Raw genomic sequence first — 25,392 nt, 5'->3', positions numbered from 1 at the left:
TAGTGCGGGCATTCTCTCTCTCTCTCTCTCTCTCTCTCTCTCTCTCTCTCTCTCTCTCTCTCTCTCTCTCTCTCTCTCTCTCGCTCACTCTCTGTGTCTGTGTGTGTGTGTGTGTCTGTGTGTGTCTGTGTATGCACTGTAAGGAAAAACAAAATATCCTCACAGGCTTAAGAGAGTTCTTACCCTGAGCCACACTGGGGCGCTGGGAAAACAGTGGAGAGGAGCTCCCGCCAGAGCTCCTGTGTTTCAGGCAGCTAGGCTTCCAGTATTAGATATTCCCAGCATCCTTCAGTTTCCCTGCTAACCTCACAAAGACTTGATAAGAAACCTGGAAACTCTACCTCCAAAAATTTGGCACCTTCCCTTAAAAGCATTCCTGAGTGGCTCCTCTACCTCACAATGGAAAGCTGATCATTTAGATGACAGCTGTGAAGGCTTCTAAGATCAGGCCTAGTCCTTCTATGCCTAGGGCTAACTTTCCCCTGTCTACCTTGGCCTGTTGGCTGTTGCTTGAGCATGCCTGATCGATTGCTGCCAGTAAAGCTTTGCAAAGCCTTTCTCTTCCAGATGTTCATACATTTTCTGAGAGAAGCTTTCCATGACTTGCCACAGCACTCCTGATCTCCTTCACCCTGCCATCGTCTTTTTCTTACATTCATAATCTACCAAACACATAGACTCTAATTACTAATTTCTCTTCACCTGCTCAGAAGAGAGGTTCCTTCTCTGCTCTTGTAATCCAAGTATTTTAAATGACCAGTTGCATTATAAGTACTTAGACCAGCTTACAAAATAAGTGCATAATGGATACAGTTAATGAATTATCTGTAGATGAAGAATTTACCTTTTTACTTATACCATGCTTATTCTGACAGTAAAGATCAATAGAAGCATATATGATAAAACTTAAGGCAGAAATAAAGAATTGGAAGTATCTAAAACTGCACAGTGCGTGCTTGGGTGTCCATGCACTTGAGATATAAACCATAGTTCACTGGTGTCACGGGTTGTGGAAATCCAGCCCTCTTCCTCACCATACATCAAACATGCTGGTGTTTTTGTTTGTATGTTTGTTTTTAGTGGAGAATTGTTTGTTTTTACCAGTGTTATGAGTACAGCTCATGTTTTCAAGAGTTGTCAATCTAAATGACAAATGAATTGTTTCCTAAAACTCTCATTTTATGGGTGTATGGATACAGCCATTGAAAAGGATCATTGTTGGCTAGGTCTGGTGGCCAGAACAAGTTTGATAGGACTTTTAAAAAAAAATACTCTAGCTAATGGTTGTTTTAGCTTAATACTGTACTTATGTTTTGATGTGGTAACAACATTTTTTTCCTCTAAAATCACCCATTCCTTAGAATGAAGACAGTATTAGATCTTTATGAGTCAGATAGCTTTTAGTACTAAGTTATTTTATTAAAGGTATCTTATTTAGACTGAGAGTGTAAGTTGCTAGAGTCTCTAAAAGTGCCCACGAGCAAGAAGATACCAAGAACAACCATAGTTGGAAGAGGAGCATGGTTGCTCTCTCATTTTCCTGGTAGGTGTAACCAGGCTTAAAAATCCATTATTGATATTTGTAAAATATGCGTCTAGGAATGTACAAATTAACAGGTACCCTGGGAGCTACATTACATGTCAAGATAAAATACCTGCCAGTGCCTGGAGTCACTGGCCGATTCCTTTCCTTGGCTATGGAGGCCTTCCCCGTTGAGACTGACTACCAAGAACAGCTGTATTGTTTCTCCGCAGTTAGTGTTTTGAGGCAAGGGTCTCCATATGTGTTCTAGGATGGCCACAGAATCACAGTTCTCCTGCTTCGGCCTCATATGCCAACATACCTAGAGTTTTCCCACATGTAATGGCTGTTTGTCCCAGTGAAACCTTGGACATACCAGGCTTTTCATTGCTTGCTTTGAGCCAAGTATGTTCTTGTTAACAAATGAGTTCTGTTAAAGTATTGTTGAGACTTCAATTTCTAAAATAACCTTTCTTAATTAAATCCCAAATCCAAGATACATGGAGAAATATATATTTGCACAAAATTACTCAAAGTTTTTGAATAACACACAATAATCAAGATAGCACAGCTCAGATTTCTCGACAAATAAACCCATGTGTGGAGGAGATCAACATGCATTTATTCTCTCATAGTTGAGTACTTAAGAGATAGCAAATCTGCAGTTCCTTGAGTCCTCATGAGAGAAGGACACCCCTAATAAATGGTCAATGCATTTGCTTGCAGTAAAGGCAGGAAAGTAAAGGCTCTTACACAGCTGCCTCCAATTATTTAGAGAAGACCTGCCTCGGGGAGAGCAGGAAATGGAAAGGGTATGAAGTGAGTTATTAACATCTGAGAGACTCGACAGCACTGAATGGGAGTGGGATAGAGGATTTCCTTGGAGGAGGTGAGACAGCTCAGAGAGTAGAAGCCTAAAGACCTGAGTAGGAGGAAAAAGCCTACTCCCTCCAGTTGTACACACACACACAAACATAATTTTAAAAGAGCTAGATCCTACTTTGGTCTTACCTTCATCTTCAAAAAGATAGCATTGTGAGTTCAGTAAGAAGCATGGCTGAAAAGTAAATAAACCTTACTTCAGGAGAACACATTAGCACATGCACACAAGTGACTTCCTCGAAGCAGTTATTCAACCTCACTCTCAATTTGCATCCAGAATAATTTCTAAAACACCAAAAGCACAAGCAAATTAAATGAACAAAAAGCCATCATTAGCACTAAGAAAGTGTAACACCAGTTGCAAAATAGGCAAATGTGTCTGCAAGCCTCATAGTTTGCAATAGATAGAATTTGGGCAAAGGATCCAAACAGACTTTTCTTCATTGAGCTTGTAAATGTGAAAGATTAAACACTTGGGGGAAGGCTCAATGCTCAGTGTAGTAATTAGCACTTGGGAAATGCAAACTAGCACCTCCATGAGCTGTCACTCTACACCTACTAGGTTGGCCACAGCTTTAAACACAGGGGAGTGGAGACACTGAGGCCACCAGGAAACAAATGAAAACTGACAGCCCCTTGAAAGATTAAACTCTTGCCATGGAACACAGCCATTCCATTTCTAAATCTGTAAGCAAAGAAAATGGAAACATGTCCGTTCAGAGACATATGTGGCTATTTAGAGAGTCATTATTCATGATAGAAAGCAACACATGTCTACAAGCTAATTAATGGTTAAACAAAATGTAACAAATCCATGTTGTAAAATATTTCTTACCATTAAAAAACAATGAATCATGTTACAGCAACAAAAGAATCAGCTTTTACCTAGAGCAGGAGAGATAGCAGGTGAGGTGAGCACTGATAGATACAGATGTTTAAAGGTGATAGAATGTCTACCATAACTCTGGCTGTTCTACAAAATACATTGATATGCTTTACATAGATTAACATATATGGCTGATCTCAGAGCAAATAGTTTTAAATTACATGAAAAGTGACAAGTGATGGCAAATATGCAAAGGAAAGAGAACTCCTATGCATTATTAGCATAAGTGTAAATAAGTACAGCTACTGTAAAAGATGAGTCAGATTTCTTCAGTGGTCTGAGGGAGAACCTTTGTGTGATCTAGTAGGTTTATTTCCAAAAAGAACCAAAATCAGAATGTTGCAAAGACAGCTGTAGTAGTAGGCTCGTGACATCATTCACTCTAGGTAAGATATTGAGTCAGTAGAGTACCAAGGAGTAAATGAACTGATACAGAAACTATGATATAGATAGAAACATAGATAGAAGATGGGTAGATACATACATACATACATACATACATACATACATACATACATACATAGGTAGATTTGATTCTTATGCCCAATTGAATACTATTCAGCCTCCAACAAAAGAAGCCTTGCCTTTTGTGACACATACATGAATCTAAATGACATTTACTATCTAAAATAAATCAGGCACAACAAGGCTGGTTTTCATGATTTCACTTATAAGTTACATCTAAAATGGGGAATTTGAAGAAGTAATGAGTAACAGGATGGTTCCCAGAAGTTGAATTTGGGGGAAAATGCAAGTTGTAGATTAAAAGGTAGAAAGTTTCAAATAGACTGGAGGTGGGTAGATTTTGAGATCTGTTCCATAGAAAAATGACTACATTCAACAATAATACACATTTCAAAATAACCCAGAGAGTAAATTTCAAATGTCTAACCACAAATGAGTTGTAGATGAGCAAGTACTGGATATGTTAATGAGTACAATTTCATTACACCATGTAGTGTGTGTATGTGTGTGTATATATCTACATGTATATATCAAAACATCTAGCTGTGATTTGTCAGTCAAAAATAATTGTCATGTTTGCCAGGAATAATGGTATACACCTTTAATCTCATACAATAGACAGAGCAGGTGAATCTGAGTTTGAGGCTGACCTGGTCCAATTTAGTAGATAGATGTACATTAACAACAAAAAAGTATAAAGGTTTTTGAATTGGTGTAAAAAGTATAAAAATAAGCTTTTAGGAAACAGACACTATAGGTTGTGGTTTTAAATGAATTGTAGAGTGGGTGTAGATATCCAAATCCTGACTTCAATATCTACTAGTTCTATCATTTTGAGCAAATTACATTCTAAGTCCTCAGTTTTTTTCATCTTAAAATGTGAGAAGTAATATACAATTTATAGAGTTGGTATATATAATGAAATAGAAAAGAGCCAGTAGTAAGTATTGCCTGTGTGTTGATATTATTGCTTCAGAAACTCTCAGGGAACCAATTAGGTTATCATTATTACCATCTTAATCACCTATCTATAGGTACCTATCATCTACATATTCATGCACAGAGCTTATATAAATATATGAGCATATTTCAAAACCTCAGAAGCCTGTGATCTAGTTAGAAGAGAATTGCAATAGAAGGTACCCTATGCTGCATGCCAGCTCAGTGCCAGAAACCCCATATCCTGCAGGATTATAGGAAAGAGTTAGTGCTTACTGCTGTGGACCAAGTGAGGATAGACTTCACAGAAGACAACTTTCCAGAGAAAGAGGAATCCAGGCTGGTTGAACAAGATAAACAGTAACATGGAAGCAGATAGGTGAGCATGAATACCCAGAATGGGGAATTTCAGTCAAAGAGTTGTTGAGTGGTAGCTTCATAAGGGAGATGCTCAGTGGATAAATGGGTTTGCTGCTTGATGCTTTTGAAGCTCCTGAACTCATGTGGTAAAAGGAAAGAAGTGATCTCTACAAGCTATCTTCTGACCTCTACATGTACACACACACACACACATATACACACATACATGCACACAGGCATACATACATACATACACATATATGCATACCCACATGTGTGTGCATGTGTGTATGTGAAAGAGACAGAGACAAGAGATTTCAAAAGAGGAAGTCTCAGAGAGTCGATGGTTTATCCCATAGGCAATGGTCTGCCATAACCATAGTCTCTCATCTGCTGTCCTTTACATGGAATTACCACTTTTTCTTGAGTATTGTCTTGTGATTAGTTTGCTTAGAAAGTTTTTGTAGTTCTTGCAGAACAGCATTTCCCAAACAGTAGTGCTCATGAAAATTGCTGGGTATTTATCACTGGACTTCAGCTTTAGCTCAGATGTTTGACTTGAAGCCCTAGAATATATAAATGCCCTGGAACTTGATGTATGTCATACTCAAGAGGCCCTGTTTTAAGCCTGAGGGGCATCAAAGAGAGTATTGACATTTTTAAAGCTGTCACCTAGGGTCTTTCTGGGTGCTGCCTTTCCAACCTTGTCTTCCATTATTCTCACATTACCTTTACAACTATGCAGAAAACTGCCTTCTTAAAGTGACTGAAAATTGTAACTCTCGAAGTATACTACATTGTAAAATTTCCTGGTGATCTAAATCAAGCTGAGTTGAGCTATTTTTACAACTTTCTACCTGTTTCACATACAATACCAAGTATGTGGAAGATTATTGTGCTAATTTTCATGGAAAGGCAAAGGAGAAGTAGGACCATTTTCTAATGATATAGAATTGGCAAGAATGTTCTAGAAAGGTTCTTTCTTCTTGGTTACTTTTCATTTCAGGATTTTTACAGTATTATTTTTCAGAGTATTAATATGAATAACAGAAGAACATGTTGCATTAGTTCAGTTTGCATTTAATCTGTTTTAGGAAGTTAGAAGGTAGTCAGGGAAGTTTGCAAATGAGCCTTAGTTTTGCAATTATTTGGTGGATTTCCTTATGTCAACAAGATAACAAAATCCTGAGAGTTGAGCTACTTTAAAGAAACTGGAGTTAGAAACAAAAGTCAATTTGCTATTTTGTTAGGTAACTATATTCTGTTGGGCAGTGATAACCTGCTACTAGGTAAGACTAACTGTGAATATGCTCAACTTAGTCTGCATATTAGAAATTAGTTTTAAAGCATGCTGATTTTTTGCTTCATTTCCATGAATTCCATAATTTCTTTAAATAATTATGTGATTCATCTGATAATCAAATAAGAATTTAGATATACTTCATCAGTAGACATTTATTCAAGTTCAGCTACAGTTTTGTTAAGTTCATAGTTGTAAGGCAGTAGCCCATTAGAATATTTAATAACCAGTCCTGTACATTGCTCCAGAAACTAAACACATATTTTTGTTTGGCTCCTACAGAGAGTGCATAGGCTCAGTAAACTTTCATCTGCTCCAGGGTTCGGGCTGATTCCATCTTAAAGTAAATTTATGAGAGTGGCTGATGTGATACAGTTGTTTCTAGTAAAATGAGACTAGCTCTAAAGAGCCAATCCAAGTCAGTCTCTACGTAAGTCTATGAGAAACAGACTCCAGCTCAGACACCACTGTAAAGCCTGATCTAATGAGCACTTGCAGCTGACTTCATCCTATTGCAGAGCTTTAAACAGCCATGGGACAAAATGGTTTCCACATTGACATCAGTGGAAAGAGCTTTAGATTTTATCAGCAGAAAGAATATATACCTTGTACACACAGTAGCCACTTTTAAAGAATTAACATCATGATCCTTTCTAAACCAGGTTGTTCCTGATGCAAACCTGGATTAAAAGTGCCCAGAATGTGTTGTTTTGTTTTCTTAAAACCTGAGTTCATTTGAAAATGAAATCTTGTCAAACTTAAAACTCTGAACATAATATAAAGAATGACCAACCTACTGTGATTCATTTTGCATGTAAGAAACATATAAATAGACCTGGAGAGACAATGAGAACTGGCCCTGCAATGAAAAGTTTTCCTTACTACTAATTTATTTTCTTGAGCTTAGGAATTGCTGAAAGTAAGTTTAGGCTATACAAGCTTAGGAGTAAGGGAAACTAGCATAAAAGGTAGATGTTGAGTAACCTGTGCCCCTGTGAGTGGGTCATTAAACCCCACTCCCCTTTTTTTCTTTCTGGTCTACCATTTTGAAATACAAATAATGATCTAAGTATTATAGTCCATTAACACTAGGCCCAGCCCTTTTCCTAATTTACAACTTAGATTAGACCACATATCACAATAAAATTCAACCTTGGGGCTGGAGAGATGGCTTAGTGATTAAGAGCACTGACTGTTCTTCTGAAGGTCATGAGCTCAAATCCCAGCAACCACATGGTGTCTCACAACCATCCATAATGACTTCTGAGGTCCTCTTCTGGAATGTCTGAAGACAGCTATGGTGTATTTACATATAATAAATAAATCTTTAAAAAAAAAACTCAACCTTGACTGAGCTACCTCTATATTTCAGTTAGTGCAACAATGTCTTGAACTGTGAGGATGTGAATAGACACTTAGCAGGCAGGCGTGATAAGTAAATCTACAGAGACCTGGGATGGTCACCTCTTACCAGGAAAAGCTGAGGCTCTAGTGCACTGCGGTATCTGTTGAGCATGATGAGTATCCTTTGTGCTTCCTTTTTGAATTCTTGCCTCGTTGTTGACAAAACTTCTCATTGATGGAACAGTTACATTGTGTGGGATGTTGTATAACATCTGCTTTGGGGAAATTAAAGCATTAAAATTTTGTTTTACTGTACTCTATGATATTCAACTTTATACCTTGCTTCTTCATTAAATTTCAGTTTTGTTGTACTTGAAGTCTCCTTTAGCCCTTAGGCTGGCCTAGAAGTTGCTAAAAAGACCAAGGATGGCCTGGAACTCTGAATCCTCTTGCCTTTACATTCCAAGTGCTGTGATTACAGGATACACCACCACCACAAGCTTAAGTTTACTTTAAATAAAAAATACCATTGACTGGGCTCACTGAAGGAAGCTCTTTACACCAAAGTCCATATTACCTACCATATCACTGAGTTGAAATAGCAATTCCTCATAATATTTTTCTGACCTATAATACTGAGAAATTAGAAGTATAAAAATAAACTCTTGTTTCTTGATAAAATAAATACAATTTGCTATTTCTGTAAAATTTCCAATGTGGACGATCTTTGTATTAAAAGTCCAGTAACTACCTCTCCCAGCCCCAGCATGCCATACTACTCCATAAATATTTAGATAGGGAAGCAAATGATTTTTTTCAACTTTATGAATACTCTCATATGTAATTTCAGTATGCTTTAACCACTCCTCCTCCTTTTAACTGTATTTGATTGGTAAGGCAGACATGATATTTACTTGTGCTGCTAAGTTTTAGTCAGGGCAATAAAATTAGGATACATGTCACAGTAATACACAGATGTGATTGAAACTTTGATTCTGTGGTTTTACACTTCACTTTTTCATAATTTATAAGATGTGGAAAATGAACTCATAATTGGAAAAAGCTATTTTGATCCAAGTCAAAGTCTGATTGTTGACGGCTGAAGGAAGTGTCAGTGCTGTGTCACACACCCTCTGTTACCAAAGGCGGGATCATAGGCATGTGCACCTGCACCTGCCTACGTCTATAGACATGCTGCTGCTTGCTGTAGTGGCCATTAAACACAGAGCTCTGTACTGCAGTTGACATGGAAGCTACTTTCCCCTCATTGTCATCAGAGCAAAAATAGAGTTCTTGCCAATTCCCAAGAGTTTACTTTCTACACAGTTCCTCTTGTAAGATATTTGAACATATATTTATAGCACTTGTATTATTCAAGCTGGTGTGTGTGTGTGTGTGTGTGTGTGTGTGTGTGTGTATGCGCATGCATGCCTGTATGTTGGGTTGGGTTGGATTTGGGTTTTTTTTTCTGTGAAACAAGGTCTCATCTTCCCTCCTGGCCTCAAATTGATAATGTTCTTACCCCCCACCTCCTAGATGTCAGGAAGGCATTAATGTACCACACACTGGCTAGGGCTGATTTTAAAATGTGATTATAAAAATGTTCATATAACCTAATAAGAAGCTTCAACCCAGCTTATTTTTTTCTATTCCAAAGTGCCATGAGAAAACATCTAATTAAAATAGGGAGAAACAACTATACTTCATTGTTTAATGTTGTCTCTTTACCTAGTGTGGTTTTAGTCACTTCTGAGGCACTGAGGCTCAGCAGACTGCAGGTTGAACTAGTGAATATGTGATATTAAGAAGTTGCTCCAGTCCTCTCACTTAGACTTCAGCTCTAAGCACATCTCTATGGTGTTAGCTGTCTGTGTAATGCATTGCTGTGAACCTATAGGGAAATGCACTGAAATCATTTAAGAAGTAAACTATCTGAGGACATGCTTTTGTAGCTATTGAAAATCTTATATTGAAACCCACTGATGGTGAAACTGTAGATGTCCTATGATTTAAGTACCATCTGGTTGTGCTCATGGCTTTAAAGCTGTTATCTCCACATAAAATTTCAGAGTCCTATATTTTTTTCTACCAAACTATCCATTTTTAAGCCACAAATATTTTCCCATCTCTTCCAGATTTTATCTAAAAGTATATTTTAACAGTATTTTAAAAGTTCTTAAACAATAACAATTTATCTTGATGGATGGCATGCTGTGTTTTTTTTCATTTTATTTTAATTAGCCATTGGGGAACCAAATTCCCTTTTGTCTTAGTATTTGGAATATTGTTTAATTATTGTTATCATGCCAGATATCTTAAAGGTTATTTTACCAATACAGTTTCATTTAACATAACCCATATGGAATCAATAGTCTAGTTTCCTAAAGTGAATGCTTGGAAACTCTTACATTCATATGTTAAGAGTACACATCCTTTCCTCATTAGTTGGAAAGTACAGGGATTTTGGCACAGGTTCTGTGTGGAAGCATTGTGCAGCTTTTATATGGATTTTGTTTTTAGCCTTTGATGACACTGTTTAGAATAGGAAGTATCTAATAAGTAAAGCATTTTGTCTCAAGTGCTGCCAGTGTGTTTAGTATATGCCTGGAGGTCCGAAACATTATCTTCTTCACTACAGTAATGTGCATTTCATTCTCTGAAAGCAGAAGGTCGAACTTTTAAAAGGGACGCAAAGTACATTTTCAAACAGAATAATTCAAAACATATGGAATAGGGGACCAGAGTTATGTACAGTTGGTTTTTATGGTTTAATCCTGATCATGTTAATGCACACCAGTAGCTAATTAAAGAAAACTTTTATTGTCCATTTTAAATAAGTTAGGTAAGGAGTGGAGGAGCCCATGTAGCTCTGCTGCCCAGAGATGTATACTGCACTCCCCCACAGCACACAAGAACAACAAAAGGTTAGGCTCAAACTTAGTACATTGTGAACTTTTTGTTTCTTTTCAGATGAGTGGTAAATCTGGTGATGCCCAAGTTTAGGGTCTAATACATACAAAGAATCATAAAATAGTCCTAACAGTGGGTCAGATCTTCCTCAGCACGATGGATAAATCCACAGTGAGATGGAGACAAACTGTTGGATTTTCAAACGTGTCTCACTATCTACCTTAGTGTGGTGCTAAAATGATTTGCATGCTTACAAAATAGAAAATCGGACTTTTAACTAGAGTTCCCATTTAAGGATTAAGATTTCCATTAGAGGATTATGAAACCTCTAATACTGAGAAATTTTTGGCTCCGGCCCCCAGTGAGAGCCACTCTTTTATCTATGGATCACTGATTGAAATTCCATTCTGGTCAGTAATGAGCAGAATTAGCTACCTTGTGAGTTCTGTTCAGTAACCCATGTGTCCTGAGCAAATAGCTGCCACCTTGCCTCAGCATTTACTTATATTTCAAGACTTGAGTGATATGTGTTGGAGCCTGATGTGTGATTCTCCATGCAGACTGGACATTCACTTTCCTTACCACTCTTCTCTAGGGGATGGGTGCTGTGTGCTCTCGGGTTAGCACCTATAAGGACACTTAATATGCTTGTTCTAGGGGAGATAAGATTTTAAGCATAAATGTGTTATGGAACACAAACCAACAGATTTACTTAAACTATGGAAAATATGAGTTTATAATGCCCCCAAATACAGTCAACAAACATGGATTTCTTAAGGACTTAATTATACTACTAGTTGACAATGTATTTGGAGGTATGTTTGAAATTTTGACAGAATGACACAGAGCCTTAAAACTTAAGTTGTTACCTTGAGAGCAAGTGACCATTTTAACTTACTTCCTAAAGTAAGTCTGTTTGTTCATGCATTTCAAGAATACTAGCAAGGTGTTTTCTTTTACTCATAAACTGTCAGCTTTCTCCTCATGAACCTTTTGAAAAACCTCTTTCTGCCTCAGTTAGTAACAATTCTCTCTCCTCAAAAGATGACAACATTAGGAAAGACAGTGGATATAGTATGCTAACTCTGTAATAAGCAATAAGCACAACCATTCACAACACTGAGGCAGAATATAGTATGAGAAATTAAACCGTGTGGAAGGAGAAATCTGAGCAGTACCCAGAAGAATTGTAGACATTTCTATAAAGAGAAAGTTGTTTTAACTTACCATGGTGTACTAGCTGGATTTGTGCTTCAACTTGACACAAGCTGGAGTTATCACAGAGAAGGGAAATGCCTCCATGAGATCCAGCTGTAAGGCATTTTCTCAATTAGTGATCAAGGGGCGAGGGGCCCTTGTGGGTGGTGCCATCCCTGGGCTGGTAGTCTTGGTTCTATAAGAGAGCAGGCTGAGGAAGCCAGGGGAAGCAAGCCAGTAAAGAACATGCCTTCATGGCCTCTGCATCAGCTCCTGCTTCCTGACCTGCTTGAGTTCCAGTCCTGACTTCCTTGGGTGATGAACAGCAATATGAGAAGTGTAAGCTGAACAAACCCTTTCCTCCCCAACTGTTTTCTTGGTCATGATGTTTGTGCAGGAATAGAAACCCTTACTGAGACACATGGATAAAGCATTTTATTCTTTATCACCTCATTCAATAATGTATTAGCCATGCATATGAATACTCCATTTTAAGGAGGTCCATCCAGAGACTAAATATTACTTACAGTATGCTCAGCTCACAATGTAGAGGATGCACAACCCCAAAGGCTTCATGAATGAGTCTGTGAAAGAAATTACAAAGCGCAGTATTGGAAAGTCTTCGAAAACATGTATTTGCATCCTGACAATCATTAATTCAGTCTGCTATGCGATTTGTTAATTTTTATTACTAGTATAGGAAGAAAATTATCACTGCACATTTAAGGATCATCTTTGGTGTGTGAGGACATATCCCTACCTATACAATGATAGAGATCATTCCGTCTAGGAGTTCTTCACCTGGTAAAAGCTACAGACCTTTAGCACCTGCCTAGTTTGAAGAATTTTCTCTGTGCCAGGCATTGCTACTTTCTAAGGTAGACTGCATTTTCAGATCCTCATACCAACACTGTGAGGAATAATTAACTCCATTTTATGAATATCCTTAACAAAGGTATACAGTTATCCAAAGTATAGAACTTGGTCCCAGGTTTGTCTGACCCCAGACCTATATATAGCTATGTATCACTATAACTTATGTGTAGGAGTCCTTTGAGAAGTATGTGTACTATTCATTAAAAACTCTTCTCATAGGAGTATGAATGTATATCAGGCAAATGGTATAGCCTGCTTGTATTAGTCAGGGTTCTCTAGAGTCACAGAACTTACGGATAGTCTCTATATAGTAAAAGAATGTATTGGTGACTTACAGGCGGCAGCCCAATTCCCAACAATGGTTCAGTCACAGCTGTGAATGGAAGTCCAAGGATCTAGCAGTTACTCAGTCTCACACAGCAAGCAGGCGAAGGAGTAAAAGCAAGACTCCCTTCTTCCAATGTCCTTATATTCTCTCCAGCAGAAGGTGTAGCCCAGATTAAAGGTGTGTTCCTTAAACTGGGAGATTTAATCTTCTGGAATCCATAGCCACTATGGCTCAAGATCTCCATACCAAGATCCAGATCAGAAACTTCTATCTCCAAGCCTCCTGATAAGGGTCACTGGTGAGCCTTCCAATTCTGGATTGTACTTCATTCCAAATATAGTCAAGTTGACAACCAGGGATAGCCACTACACTGCTGAACATGTGTGTGTGTGTGTGTGTGTGTGTGTGTGTGTGTGTGTGTGTGGTATCATATTGTTTGGGGGCCATGATTAACCAAATATCAAAAAAAAAAAGAAAATACAATCAAGAAAGGTAGTGAATACAACATGTAAAAGGCTGTGGGAGCAAAAGTGTATTGTTTACCATAACCCCGTGGTAAGCATCAGAACACACTAAAATAAGGATACAGCGCAAAAGTAAGGGTTCTCTCCCTTGAAAGCCTCCATGCACCCACAGAATCATCTGCCAGACAAGCCCTCGGAGTCACTGTTGTTCGGCAGCCTGGCCAAAAAGGAACCGGTGACTTAGAGCTAGACCTGTTTCTCCATTTGATTGTGTCCCAACCTTCCTTCTGAGTTGTCACCACAGAAAGCAGTGAAAATAGTGGCAGTGTTACGTAATCAAATATCATGTACTGTGTGGCATAGTAGTGTGTACTGTAGTGTACTTTTATATGATGGCAGTACAGTAGGCTTCTTTAAGCTCATGTCATAGAAGTGTGAGAAATTCATTGTTAGGTGGCATTAGCATAACCAGGACATCTCAATGGAACAGAACATTTTCAGTCCCATAATTTAGTGGAAACTGAGGCATATGCAGTCTACTGTATAACCATATTGTTCTAAAAAATCTGATATTAACACCACGGTTTAGTGTGATTGAATTTTATATTTTAAAATGATATAATTTATGCTGTAGTAGAATTGTGTGAAGTACTAAGATTATCAAGAAGAGAACGTTTTGATGAATGACTCTTAGCCAGCCGTCGCCAGCTCAGTGAATTGCTGTGGTCAGATAAGAGCATCCTTTGGACAGACTGACTTCAGGACAAGAGCACAGTTTGGATAGTGTAACTTCAGAAAACATTGTGCCCTCTAAGAGTAGGGTTACACTGTGTTGTTTCAAATAGGTAATGCCTTTTGTGTTTCTCAGCACTGTAGAATCAAGATAAATACTGTTGGGAAACCTTCATAAGCACTTCCTCGTTATCTTTGATTAAGTTATTTAATATTTCACAATGTGTCTTTGGGAGTCAGTTACAACAGTTTGTAGCATTTGACAAAATATTTCTAACCAGTCAAATTAGAATATAGTAACTGATATCTCTCCATTCTAAGTTGTCTTAGATCCTAGTGCAGTCTTTTGGAAAGGTGTTTGGAAACACTCAATAACTTAACAGATTTTTGTACTATTTACCTTGTAATTTAACTTTTTAGAATTTGTCCTAGAATTTTCTATCAATCCTCGTAGATGTGTCTTAGCAAGAATAAAAGCCCAATTTCTAATTATGTGGGAATCCTTGAAAAATTTAGTCATCACATTAAATGAAATGCTATGAAGCCTTTTAAAATAGTACAGGAGAGGAGACACAGACAAGGACTGACTGTGACTGTGTGTGTTTGAGGCCAGCTTGGCTGCATAGAGTTTACAGCAAATGTGTACTACATAACAAGACCCTGCCAAAGAAAGAAATCAACTTACAGGGATAACACCTTGTCTAGAAATGGGTTTCATGTTTGTCTCTTTAATATGATTATAACCACAAAGGGATCTGAGTAGAGGGAAGAAAAACTGAAAGTGGATCTATTAAATAATCCTGCTAAGGATACTTGTTAATACAGTGGGAGTAGGGAAGTTTTGTTTTTCTCATGTAGCGTTGCTGGTTCCCATGTTTATATGGATTAGTCTGTATCACTTCAAAGAAAAGCAAATGGATGTCCAGTGCCAGCTAGATAGGAAGGAGATCCCAGGAGAAGCAGAAGGTCTCAGTGGGACTTTGCCCATCTGCTGCCACTAAAGTCCTTTCTTCTCCACAGGGAGTCGTTAGTGGACCATCTCCCCTCAGAGTCTTTCCTAACAGGAGTGGTGATTGGATGACTCACCTTTACCCTTCTAAACCCTGCTGTAGAAAAGAAAAATTTAAATCTTTTTAAAATTTCATCCACTTATTTAATTTGACAATCTTTACCCTCAAAATCTGAACTTCTTGTATTTTACCTCTTTCTAAAAACTATATAGAGTTATATAAACTAGTTTTATAATACAGATGAAAAACAAAGTATAACCTGCACCCATGTGGAATCAGTGCTTACCAGTGGTGACCCTGGTTGGTAGCTGGAGTCATGTATTGCACAACTTGGGAAATTATTGTAAGACTACTAAAGTAATTATTTGGGGAAACATTTTCATGACTGATTTTTTTATTAATATAAAGTGAGAAATATTGATACTCTGAAGTACATTTTAATGAAGGAAATGCACATTTGATAATTTGTTCTCAAGAATTTTTTGGCATGGCATCAGGCATGTAGTCTCAGTTGTTGGGAGACTGAACCATAAGGATTGCTGTGAATTTCAGACCAATCTGGAAAACATAAGTTTCAGGCTACCCAGGCTAAGGAACAAGAAATGTTCTTTAAAAAAAAAAAAAAAAAGAAGAAGAAGAAGAAGAAGAAGAAGAAGAAGAAGAAGAAGAAGAAGAAGAAGAAGAAGAAGAAGAAGAAGAAGAAGAAGAAGAAGAAGAAGAAGAAGAAGAAGAAGAAGAAGAAGAAGAAGAAGAAGAAGAAGAAGAAGAAGAAGAAGAAGAAGAAAAGAAGAAGAAGAAGAAGAAGAAGAAGAAGAAAAGAAGAAGAAGAAGAAGAAGAAGAAGAAGAAGAAGAAGAAGAAGAAGAAGAAGAAGAAAGAGAGAAGGAAAGGAAAGGAAAGGAAAGGAAAGGAAAGGAAAGGAAAGGAAAAAAACAAAGAAAAGAAAAATTTCCTTTGGATCATGAGATTTGTTTTTCTTGAAAATGGGCATGCACTTAGTTTGTGTGATTATGGCTTTAAGTTATACTAAACTCACTTTTTGTTCCTTTAAACAGCATGTTTATATAACATTATTCATGTAGGGACACTTGATGCATAACTACTTTGACATATTTCCTTTTTTTTCTTACAGATCTCTAAACACGAACAGAAGAAAGTGGATACATTTGATGGAGGCACAGCTGAAACCTCATCCCGATACAGTGGTGCTCAGGACAGTGGCATTGGCAGTGACAGTGTTAAAATCCGCATTGTGCAAATAGAGCAGTACAGTGGTGCCAGTCAGCACCGCATTGCCCGGCCCTCTCACCAGTCATCAATTGTGAAAAATCTTAATTTTATTCCCTTTGACATATTTATTACTGCAAGTAGGATCTCCCTAATGACCTATTCCTCGGTGGCCTTACCCAAATTCAAATTACCAGAACAGAAAGAAGATGGGAAAACAGGCAGGAGTTTCTTAAATCTCGAAGAAGTTGATTCTGATGTAGCTAAGCCTAACCAGGTGTGTGTTTCCATGGTGACTGCTGAAGATCCCTTAAGCAGTAGCACTTCTTTTTCCTCAGGGAAAAAAGTAAGGGTTCTCTCCCTTGAAAGCCTCCATGCATCCACAGGATCATCTGCCAGACAAGCCCTCGGAGTCACTGTTGTTCGGCAGCCTGGCCGAAGAGGAACCGGTGACTTAGAGCTAGACCTGTTCCTCCATTTGATTGTGTCCCAGCCTTCCTTCCTTCTGAGTTGTCACCACAGGAAACAGAGAGTGGAAGTATCCATCTTTGATGCCATGATTAAAGGTGTACCCTCTGACTACACATGTACAGGTAAGAGCCTTGGGATATATTTGAGTTTTAAATTTAGCAAATGAAAAATAGCTGACAGACCAGACAAAACTTCTCTTCCCTACAGAGTATGGTAAATACATGCCTGTAACTGAATTGAGTTTAAGAAAACGTTGGGGAAAATATATCAACATTTAACATTAGTAGTCTCACCATGCCTCTGAACAATCTTTGTCCTCAGTAGTTGTATGAAACGGGCTCTTTCTAGGCTACAGATGTACTTGCAGTTTGTAGTGTGTGGGAATCATTGCTGTTAGTAGTCATGAACCATAGGTAGACCATCCACAGTAGTATAATTGTTCAAAAAACAGTCTAAGAAGCTCATTGTAATGTTCATCTAGTCACCTCACTAAAATTTATATCAAATCAAGAAAGATTATCGAAGTAAAATACTTTAAAGACATTTATACTTTATTTAAAAAAAAAATCCGACCCTTTTCCAAATTAGAGATTTGGCAGCAAACACTGGTGTGTGGGTAGCTAGATCTCCTGTTCAAGACTTGAAGAAGAACCTAGCAAACACATCATAAGTAGATATGTTGCTGTCACACCTAATGGATGGAAGCCAGCAGTAAGGCATTTGGAAGCTAGTCTGATTTGAAAGTCAGTCTGGTTAATTCTAGCATAAAAGACACCCTTTGAATTAATTATTTTCTTAGTAATTATGTTTCTGTTGATACAACAAAAGCAACTTGAGGGCAGGAAGGATTTTTGGCTCCTGGTTTGACAAGATCCACACTCTCCATCAGGACAGTTAACTCTCTGAAAAGTCCTCACTTCAGAGTCTTGAGCTGGTGGCTCATACTAGGATCCTGTAAGGAGCTTTTAAACCACTGGCAGTTTAAATCAGCCATGCTGAGTATTTATACCCTGGGTGTTGGCAAAGGCTATCAGATGGTTCTACTATTGTGAGAACCATTTCTTAACATTACCTGCAGCTATTGCCTTCCTCTTCAAACATTCCCATTACTGAGTGCCTGTGGTATAACAGGTACTTCAAGGCACTGGAGATGTTGGTAGTGCTGAGTTAGAACTTGTTACATGATTTGAGGACTTCTGCCTACTTAACTGATGCCTCTTTATGTTCTGATGAGCATTGGTTGGAATTTGGTATGAGATTGGAAGAGTAAATCTTACTTCCCAGAACCTCCTTAAGGTCACTTAGCTACAATCTCTTATGTAGGCAAGGTATCTTTAATGGCTCTGCTAAGAGGTAGCAGAAAAGATGGGAGAATAGGAGCTGGGAAGGAGCCAATAAGAACATCTATGGCCTCTTCCCAAACTTGCATTGTAGATATGTCAACATCTCATAAGATCATTCTTTTTCCTTACTTCAAGCTCAACCTATGGTTGTACTGTCCCTGTGTGTGTGTGTGCATGTATATGTACACATACATACATACACACACACGTATGTGTAAATATATATAAATATATCTCAGGGCACTGATGGCTGAGCTATAGTGTACAGATGAGAACTGCTGTTGATGCTGATATTTTCCAAATATATAGAAATGGATTTACCATAATCTGTTTTACAAGTATATTCCTAAGTCATATATCTGTGTCCTTTTGCCTAAATATGTCTTCAACAAGGTTATAAGAGCTCAAAGAAAAGATACTCATTTGGATCATAGTATCTTTCTAGGTTAAAAGAATAATGAAAAAAATGGATATTTCTTGTGTGGGTTGGTGGTGGATTGTGGAACCCAATTTCAGCAGACTAATGGGAAGGCATGGGTCTTTGTTAGAGTGGAGTAAGCTTCTGAGGAAATTCTCCTGCATAAGTATCCTGTGGATACCTTCCATGGGGATCTACTTAACCTTTATGTAATCCAAATATAGCAGTTCTTGGTTATAACCAAGAGTTACCAGTATAGTATGTGCTTTACATAATCATATTTCTTAGAAATTAGTTTAGCACTTTGATGAAATGTGTTAGAAAGTCAAAAATGCAAGTGGGGGTGGGGGGAAGCCTGTAACTGTCATTAGGTCATACTGCCAAGAATTATACTGTGTAAAATACATTCTTTTACTTTACCCTGATAGTAACTTGGTGAGGGAAACCCTGTTTCATATTACAGATGGAAAAACTAAGACAATAAAGCTTAGAGATGGAAGTTCCCTAAGTCACAGCTGTATCAGGACATAGCTACAATTCAGAAGCCAAGATTTATTCAACATCTGCATCTAGACTTCCTACCTTTAGGTGCCGTGAGGAAAAAACTGTGAAGCCACTGTCTCCAGCAGACTTCCCTCTTTGCTCAAATTGTACAATAGTTCCTGTCAGAGTTTTAACTGGTGAATTTGTCATTAAATGTGTCCAGTGATGTGACTATATACCATATCTTCTCATTGTGACAAACCTGGCTTCACATTCAGGTGCTATTACAGGATGTAGAACTATCTGAGAGGCCAGCTGTGATGAAAAGATAATTATTGAATAATTCTAAGAAACCAATGCTAATGATTCCTAGCATTAAGTCTAATAAGGAGTAAGCCTGAATAAATGTTTTCTATTACTGCTTTCACTGTTATATGAGAGGAAGTTTACGAAACTAGAAAGCAGAAAATTGGACTTTTATTATCCACCCTGTCATTAATTGGCAACTAGCTTATGTGGTCACTTCTTCCTTGTGTTTCTGTTCCGTCATCTATTAAACATGACAACTACAAGGATAATTTTACACCTATAGTTTTGTCATTTTGTAATCTAGAATTCATCTTCCCACCATTACCTTTTCAGAACTATAACTTATAATTAATGTTTACTGCTTTAGCAGGAAGCCACTAAGATGTTAAATTCAAAGCTGAAGACAAGCATCATAGCACTTTAAAACTATTGTTGACTTTTGGAGATGTGACTTTTCTTTAATACCTAAATAATTAGTCTCAGTATTTTAAATATTTTTATTAAATATTAATGAAATTGCCTTTCAAAACTGGACTTTAGACATTTGTTTTCAAGGTCCATTTCAATGAAATGATCAATTCCTGTTACCAGTTTAATTATCCAAATAGTTTATGTAGGGCTTTGCCATATCCCAAAAAGAAAACTATTCCATTTACACTAGTCTGTAGAAGTCTTAAGACAGTTATTTTATACATAAGAAAAAAATGTGCATGACTATTATGTTAAAGTTCATAGGGATAGAAGGGAGGGAAGAATAAGATGGGACTGGCTAGTTCTACTTTTGAGTCCTAAGGTCAAGCACTCCTAATTATCTCTAAGTTGGAAGAATAAAATGGGTGGTCAAAATGAAGGTAATCGATGATGATGATGATAATAATAATAATAATAATAATAATAATAATAATAATAATGAAGTTACACTTCTAAGAAAATTTAAAATTAAAATTCAAAAGTAGCAGAAGTTAAAAATGAAAGAAGAAACAAGTTGTGCCTTTCTTTTTTGTTTGTTTTTCTTTTATTCTTTTTTTTCATATTTTTATTAGGTATTTTCCTCATTTACATTTCCAATGCTATCCCAAAAGTCCCCCATACCCTTCCCCCCCCCCTCCCCTACCCACCCACTCCCACTTTTTGGCCCTGGCGTTCCCCTGTACTGGGGCATATAAAGTTTTTTTTTTTTTTAATTTTTTTTTATTAGGTATTTTCCTCAATTACATTTCCAATGCTATCCAAAAAGTTCCCAATACATTCCCCCCCCCCCCCCAGTTCCCTACTCACCCACTCCCACATTTTGGCCCTGGCATTCCCCTGTACTGGGGCATATAAAGTTGGCAAGTCCAATGGGCCTCTCTTTCCAGTGATGGCCGACTAGGCCATCTTTTGATGCATATGCAGCTAGAGTCAAGAGCTCCGGGGTACTGGTTAGTTCATGATGATGTTCCACCTATGGGGTTGCAGTTCCCTTTAGCTCCTTGGGTATTTTCTCTAGCTCCTCCATTGGGGGCCCTGTGATCCATCCAATAGCTGACTGTGAGCATCCACTTCTGTGTTTGCTAGGCCCCAGCATAGTCTCACAAGAGACAGCTATATCTGGGTCCTTTCAGCAAAATCTTGCTAGTGTATGCAATGGTGTCAGCATTTGGAAGCTGATTATGGGATGGATCCCCGGATATGGCAGTCTTTAGATGTTCCATCCTTTCGTCACAGCTCCCAACTTTGTCTCTGTAACTCCTTCCATGGGTGTTTCGTTCCCAATTCTAAGAAGGGGCCAATTGTCCACACTTTGGTCTTCGTTCTTCTTGACTTTCATGCATTTAGCAAATTGTATCTTATATCTTGGGTATCCTAAGTTTCTGGGCTAATATCCACTTATCAGTGAGTACATATTGTGTGAGTTCCTTTGTGATTGGGTTACCTCACTCAGGATGATGCCCTCCAGGTCCATCCATTTGCCTAGGAATTTCATAAATTCATTCTTTTTAATAGCTGAGTAGTACTCCATTGTGTAAATGTACCACATTTTCTGTATCCATTCCTCTGTTGAGGGGCATCTGGGTTCTTTCCAGCTTCTGGCTATTATAAATAAGGCTGCTATGAACATAGTGGAGCATGTGTCCTTCTTACCGGTTGGAACATCTTCTGGATATATGCCCAGGAGAGGTAATGCTGGATCCTCCGGTAGTACTATCTCTAATTTTCTGAGGAACTGCCAGACTGATTTCCAGAGTGGTTATACAAGCTTGCAATCCCACCAACAATGGAAGAGTGTTCCTCTTTCTCCACATCCCATCCAGCATCTGCTGTCTCCTGAATTTTTGTTCTTAGCCATTCTGACTGGTGTGAGGTGGAATGTCAGGGTTGTTTTGATTTGCATTTCCCTGATGATTAAGGGTGTTGAAAAAAAATCACTTATGAAGTTCTCTATGAAAGGAAATTATGACAAGTTTCATCTCCAAGGGAGAATATACTTCTTAACTGCGGCTTCATATAATGAATAAATTGGATAGTGTTCCTTCGTTTTCTATTTTGTAGAATAGTTTGAAGAGTATTGGTATTAGGTCTTCTTTAAAGGTCTGATAGAATTCTGCACTAAACTCATCTGGTCCTGGGCTTTTTTTTGGGGGGGGGGACTTTTAATGACTGCTTCTATTTCTTTATGGGACTGTTTGGATGGCTTATCTGATCCTGATTTAACTTTGGTATTTGGTATCTGCCTAGAAAATTGTCCCTCTCATCCAGATTTTCCAGTTTTGTTGAGTATAGGATCTGATAATTTTCTTTTAATTTCCTCAGTTTCTGTTGTTATATCTCCCTTTTCATTTCTGATTTTGTTAATTTGTGTACTGTCTCTATGCCCTGTGGCTAGTCTAGCTAAGGGTTTATCTATCTTGTAGATTTTCTCAAAGAACCAGCTCCTGGTTTGGTTGATTCTTTGTAAAGTTTTTTGTTCTTTGTTCCTACTTGGTTGATTTCAGCCCTAAGTTTGATTATTTCCTGCCATCTACTACTCTTGGGTTTATTTGATTCTTTTTGTTTTAGAGCTTTCAGGTATGCTATTAAGCTGGTAGTGTATGCAATCTCCAGTTGTTTTACGGGGGCACTCAGAGCTAGAGTTTTCCTCTTAGCACTTCTTTCATTGTGTCCCATAAGTTTGGGTATGCTGTGCCTTCATTTTCATTAAATTCTAAAAAGTCTATAATTTCTTTATTTCTTCCTTGACCTATCATTGAGTAGAGTGTTGTTCAGCTTCCATGTATATGTGGGCTTTCTGTTGTTTTTGTTGCTATTGAAGACCAGCCTTAGTCTGTGGTGATCTGATAGGATGCATGGGATTATTTCAATCTTCTTGTATCAATTGAAGGTTGTTTTGTGGTCAGTTTTGGAGAAGGTACCATGAGGTGCTGAGAAGAAGTTATATTCTTTTATTTTAGGATGAAGTGTTCTATACATATCTGTTAAATCCATTTGGTCCATAACGTCTGTTAGTTTCAATGTGTCTTTGTTTAGTTTGTGTTTCCATGATCTGTCCATTGATAAGAATGGGGTATTGAAATCTCACACTATTATTATATGAGGTACAATATGTACTTTGTGCTTTAGTAAAGTTTCTTATATGAATGTGCGTGCCCTTGCATTTGGAGCATAAGTGTTCCAAAATGAGAGTTCATCTTGGTAGATTTTTCCTTTCATGAGTATGAAGTGTCCGCCCTTATTTTTTTTTTTTTTTGGTAACTTTTTGTTGAAAGTTAATTTTATTCTATATTAGAATGGCTACTCCAGCTTGTTTCTTGGAACCATTTGCTTGGAAAATTGTTTTGCAGTCCTTTACTCTGAGGTACTGTCTGTCTTTGACTCTGAGGTGTGTTTCCTGTATGCTGCAAAACGTTGGGTCCTGTTATGTATCCAGTCTGTTACTCTATGTCTTTTTATTGAGGAATTGAGTCCATTAATGTTAAGAGATATTAAGTAATAGTGATTGTTGCTTCCTGTTATTTTTTATGGTTTTTTGTTTGTTTGTTTGTTTGTGTGGCTATCTTCTTTTGGGTTTGTTGAAAGAGTACTTTCTTGCTTTTTCTAGCCTGTAGTTTCCTTTCTTGTGTTGGTGTTTTCCATCTGTTATCCTTTGTAGGGCTTGATTTATGGAAAGATACTTTGTAAATTCAGTTTTCTCTTGGAATATCTTGGTTTCTCCATCTATGGTAATTGAGAGTTTTTCTGGGTAATTAGGAGTTTGCCATTGTTTGTTCTCTTAGGATCTGTATAACTTCTGCCCAGGATCTTCTAGCTTCCATAGTCTCTTTTGAGAAGTGTGGTGTAATTCTGATAGGTCTGCCTTTATGTTACTTGGCCTTTTTCCCTCACTGCTTTTAATATTCTTTCTTTGTTTAATGCATTAAGTGTTTTGATTATTATGTGATGGGAGGAATTTCTTTTCTGGTCTAAAGTATTTGGAGTTCTGTAGGCTTCTTGTATGTTGATGGGCATCTCTTTCCTTAGGTTGAGGATGTTTTCTTCTATAATTTTTTTGAAGATATTTACTGGCCCTTTAAGTTGGAAATCTTAACTCTCTTCTATACCTATTATCCTTAGGTTTGGTCTTCTCATTGTGTCCTGGATTTCCTGGATGTTTTGGTTGGGAGCTTTTTGCATTTTCTTTGACTGTTGTGTCAATGTTTTCTATGGTATCTTCTGCACCTGAGATCCTCATTTCTATCTCTTGTGTTCTGTTGGTGATGCTTGTCAAGTAGCCTTGGTTTCTGTTGCTTATGTTCTTGTCCTTGCCTCTCTTGTTAGCTGGTCGTTCAATCTCTGACTATGACTTATCCCTCTTACAAGCCTGTGTCAGTACTTCTGTGAGATCAGTTCTTTCTGGGAGGAATTTAGGTATGGAGAGCTATGGTACAGCGTTAGCTCTGGGGCGCAGACGAATACAGGAAGGATCTTGCCCACGACTGTCCTATGTTCTGAGGGTTCCAGTTGGGTCCCTTGGAGCAGAAGTGGTGGTCTTACCTGTGCTCACAGGTGTGTGAGCACTCCTGGGGGACCAGCTCTCTCCCGAAGGTATTGGGGTATGGCACACTGTGTCACAGGATCAGCTCCAGGTGCTGTGACAGCTCCAGGTACAGACTGAAACCCAGGTTGTGTCTTTCTATATTGCTCTTATTTTTGGATATTTAAATTAATATTTTATTAATATAATAGTCGGGCAATAGCAAATTTGGCATGTATGTGTATGTTGACTGCTTTTGTGACATTTCTAGGAAGAGTGAATCTTGATTGAGGAATTGCTTCCCTCAAGCAGGCCTTTAGACGTGACTCTGGGGCATTTTCATAATTGCTAATTAGATGGGAGGCCCTATCCTATTGTGGGTGATGGCAACCTTGTGCAGGTTGTCCTTGAGTTGTATAAGAAATCAGTCCAGTAAACAGCACTCCTTCTTTCCTGCCTATGAATTCCTGTCCTGACTTCCCTCCAAGATACACTAGTAGCTGGAATAAACTCTTTTCTCCCCAGGTTCCTGTTGGTCATGGTTGTTTACTACAACAGAAAGGCAAACTTATGAAAGAAAATTACATTCTCAAAGATCTTACTTAACTTATGATGTGACATTTAATTATTTTATTCATTATTTAGTGATGCAAAAAATAATTTACACCAAGGAACCTAGTCGTCTTAGACAATAGGATTCTAGAGTTCACCCTTATCACATTAAGTGAAGTAAGTGACATGGTCCTTCACATACTCCTTGTTACAGCCTGGCTCTGGGGATTCTAAAAATGGAGAGCTAATATTAGGTTATGGAGGTTTCACTCGGGTGACATATTAAAGTCATCATTATGAAAACATTCAACTCAAATACTAATAATCTATTGAACATTCATAGATTGTGCTGTTATACCTTAAAATAATTCTATTAAATCTATCA

General features: G+C 37.8%; 1 protein-coding gene across 2 annotated transcripts in view; it reads left to right on the top strand.

The window, feature by feature from the left end:
* Vps13b (vacuolar protein sorting 13 homolog B) overlaps positions 1-25,392 on the top strand; it is a 553,787-nt gene that overhangs the window by 329,413 nt on the left and 198,982 nt on the right. For both annotated transcript variants that reach the window (XM_029469591.2, XM_021183993.3), the window contains exon 34: positions 16,347-17,034. In XM_029469591.2, the coding sequence (XP_029325451.1) occupies positions 16,347-17,034 (688 nt within the window). The remainder of the gene's footprint in view (positions 1-16,346; positions 17,035-25,392) is intronic.

Source organism: Mus caroli, unplaced genomic scaffold (genome assembly GCF_978045245.1).
Source record: "Mus caroli unplaced genomic scaffold, Mus_caroli_1 scaffold_16, whole genome shotgun sequence".
In the NCBI taxonomy this organism is placed as follows: domain Eukaryota; kingdom Metazoa; phylum Chordata; class Mammalia; order Rodentia; family Muridae; genus Mus; species Mus caroli.
This window is presented reverse-complemented; position numbering and strand designations above follow the sequence as displayed.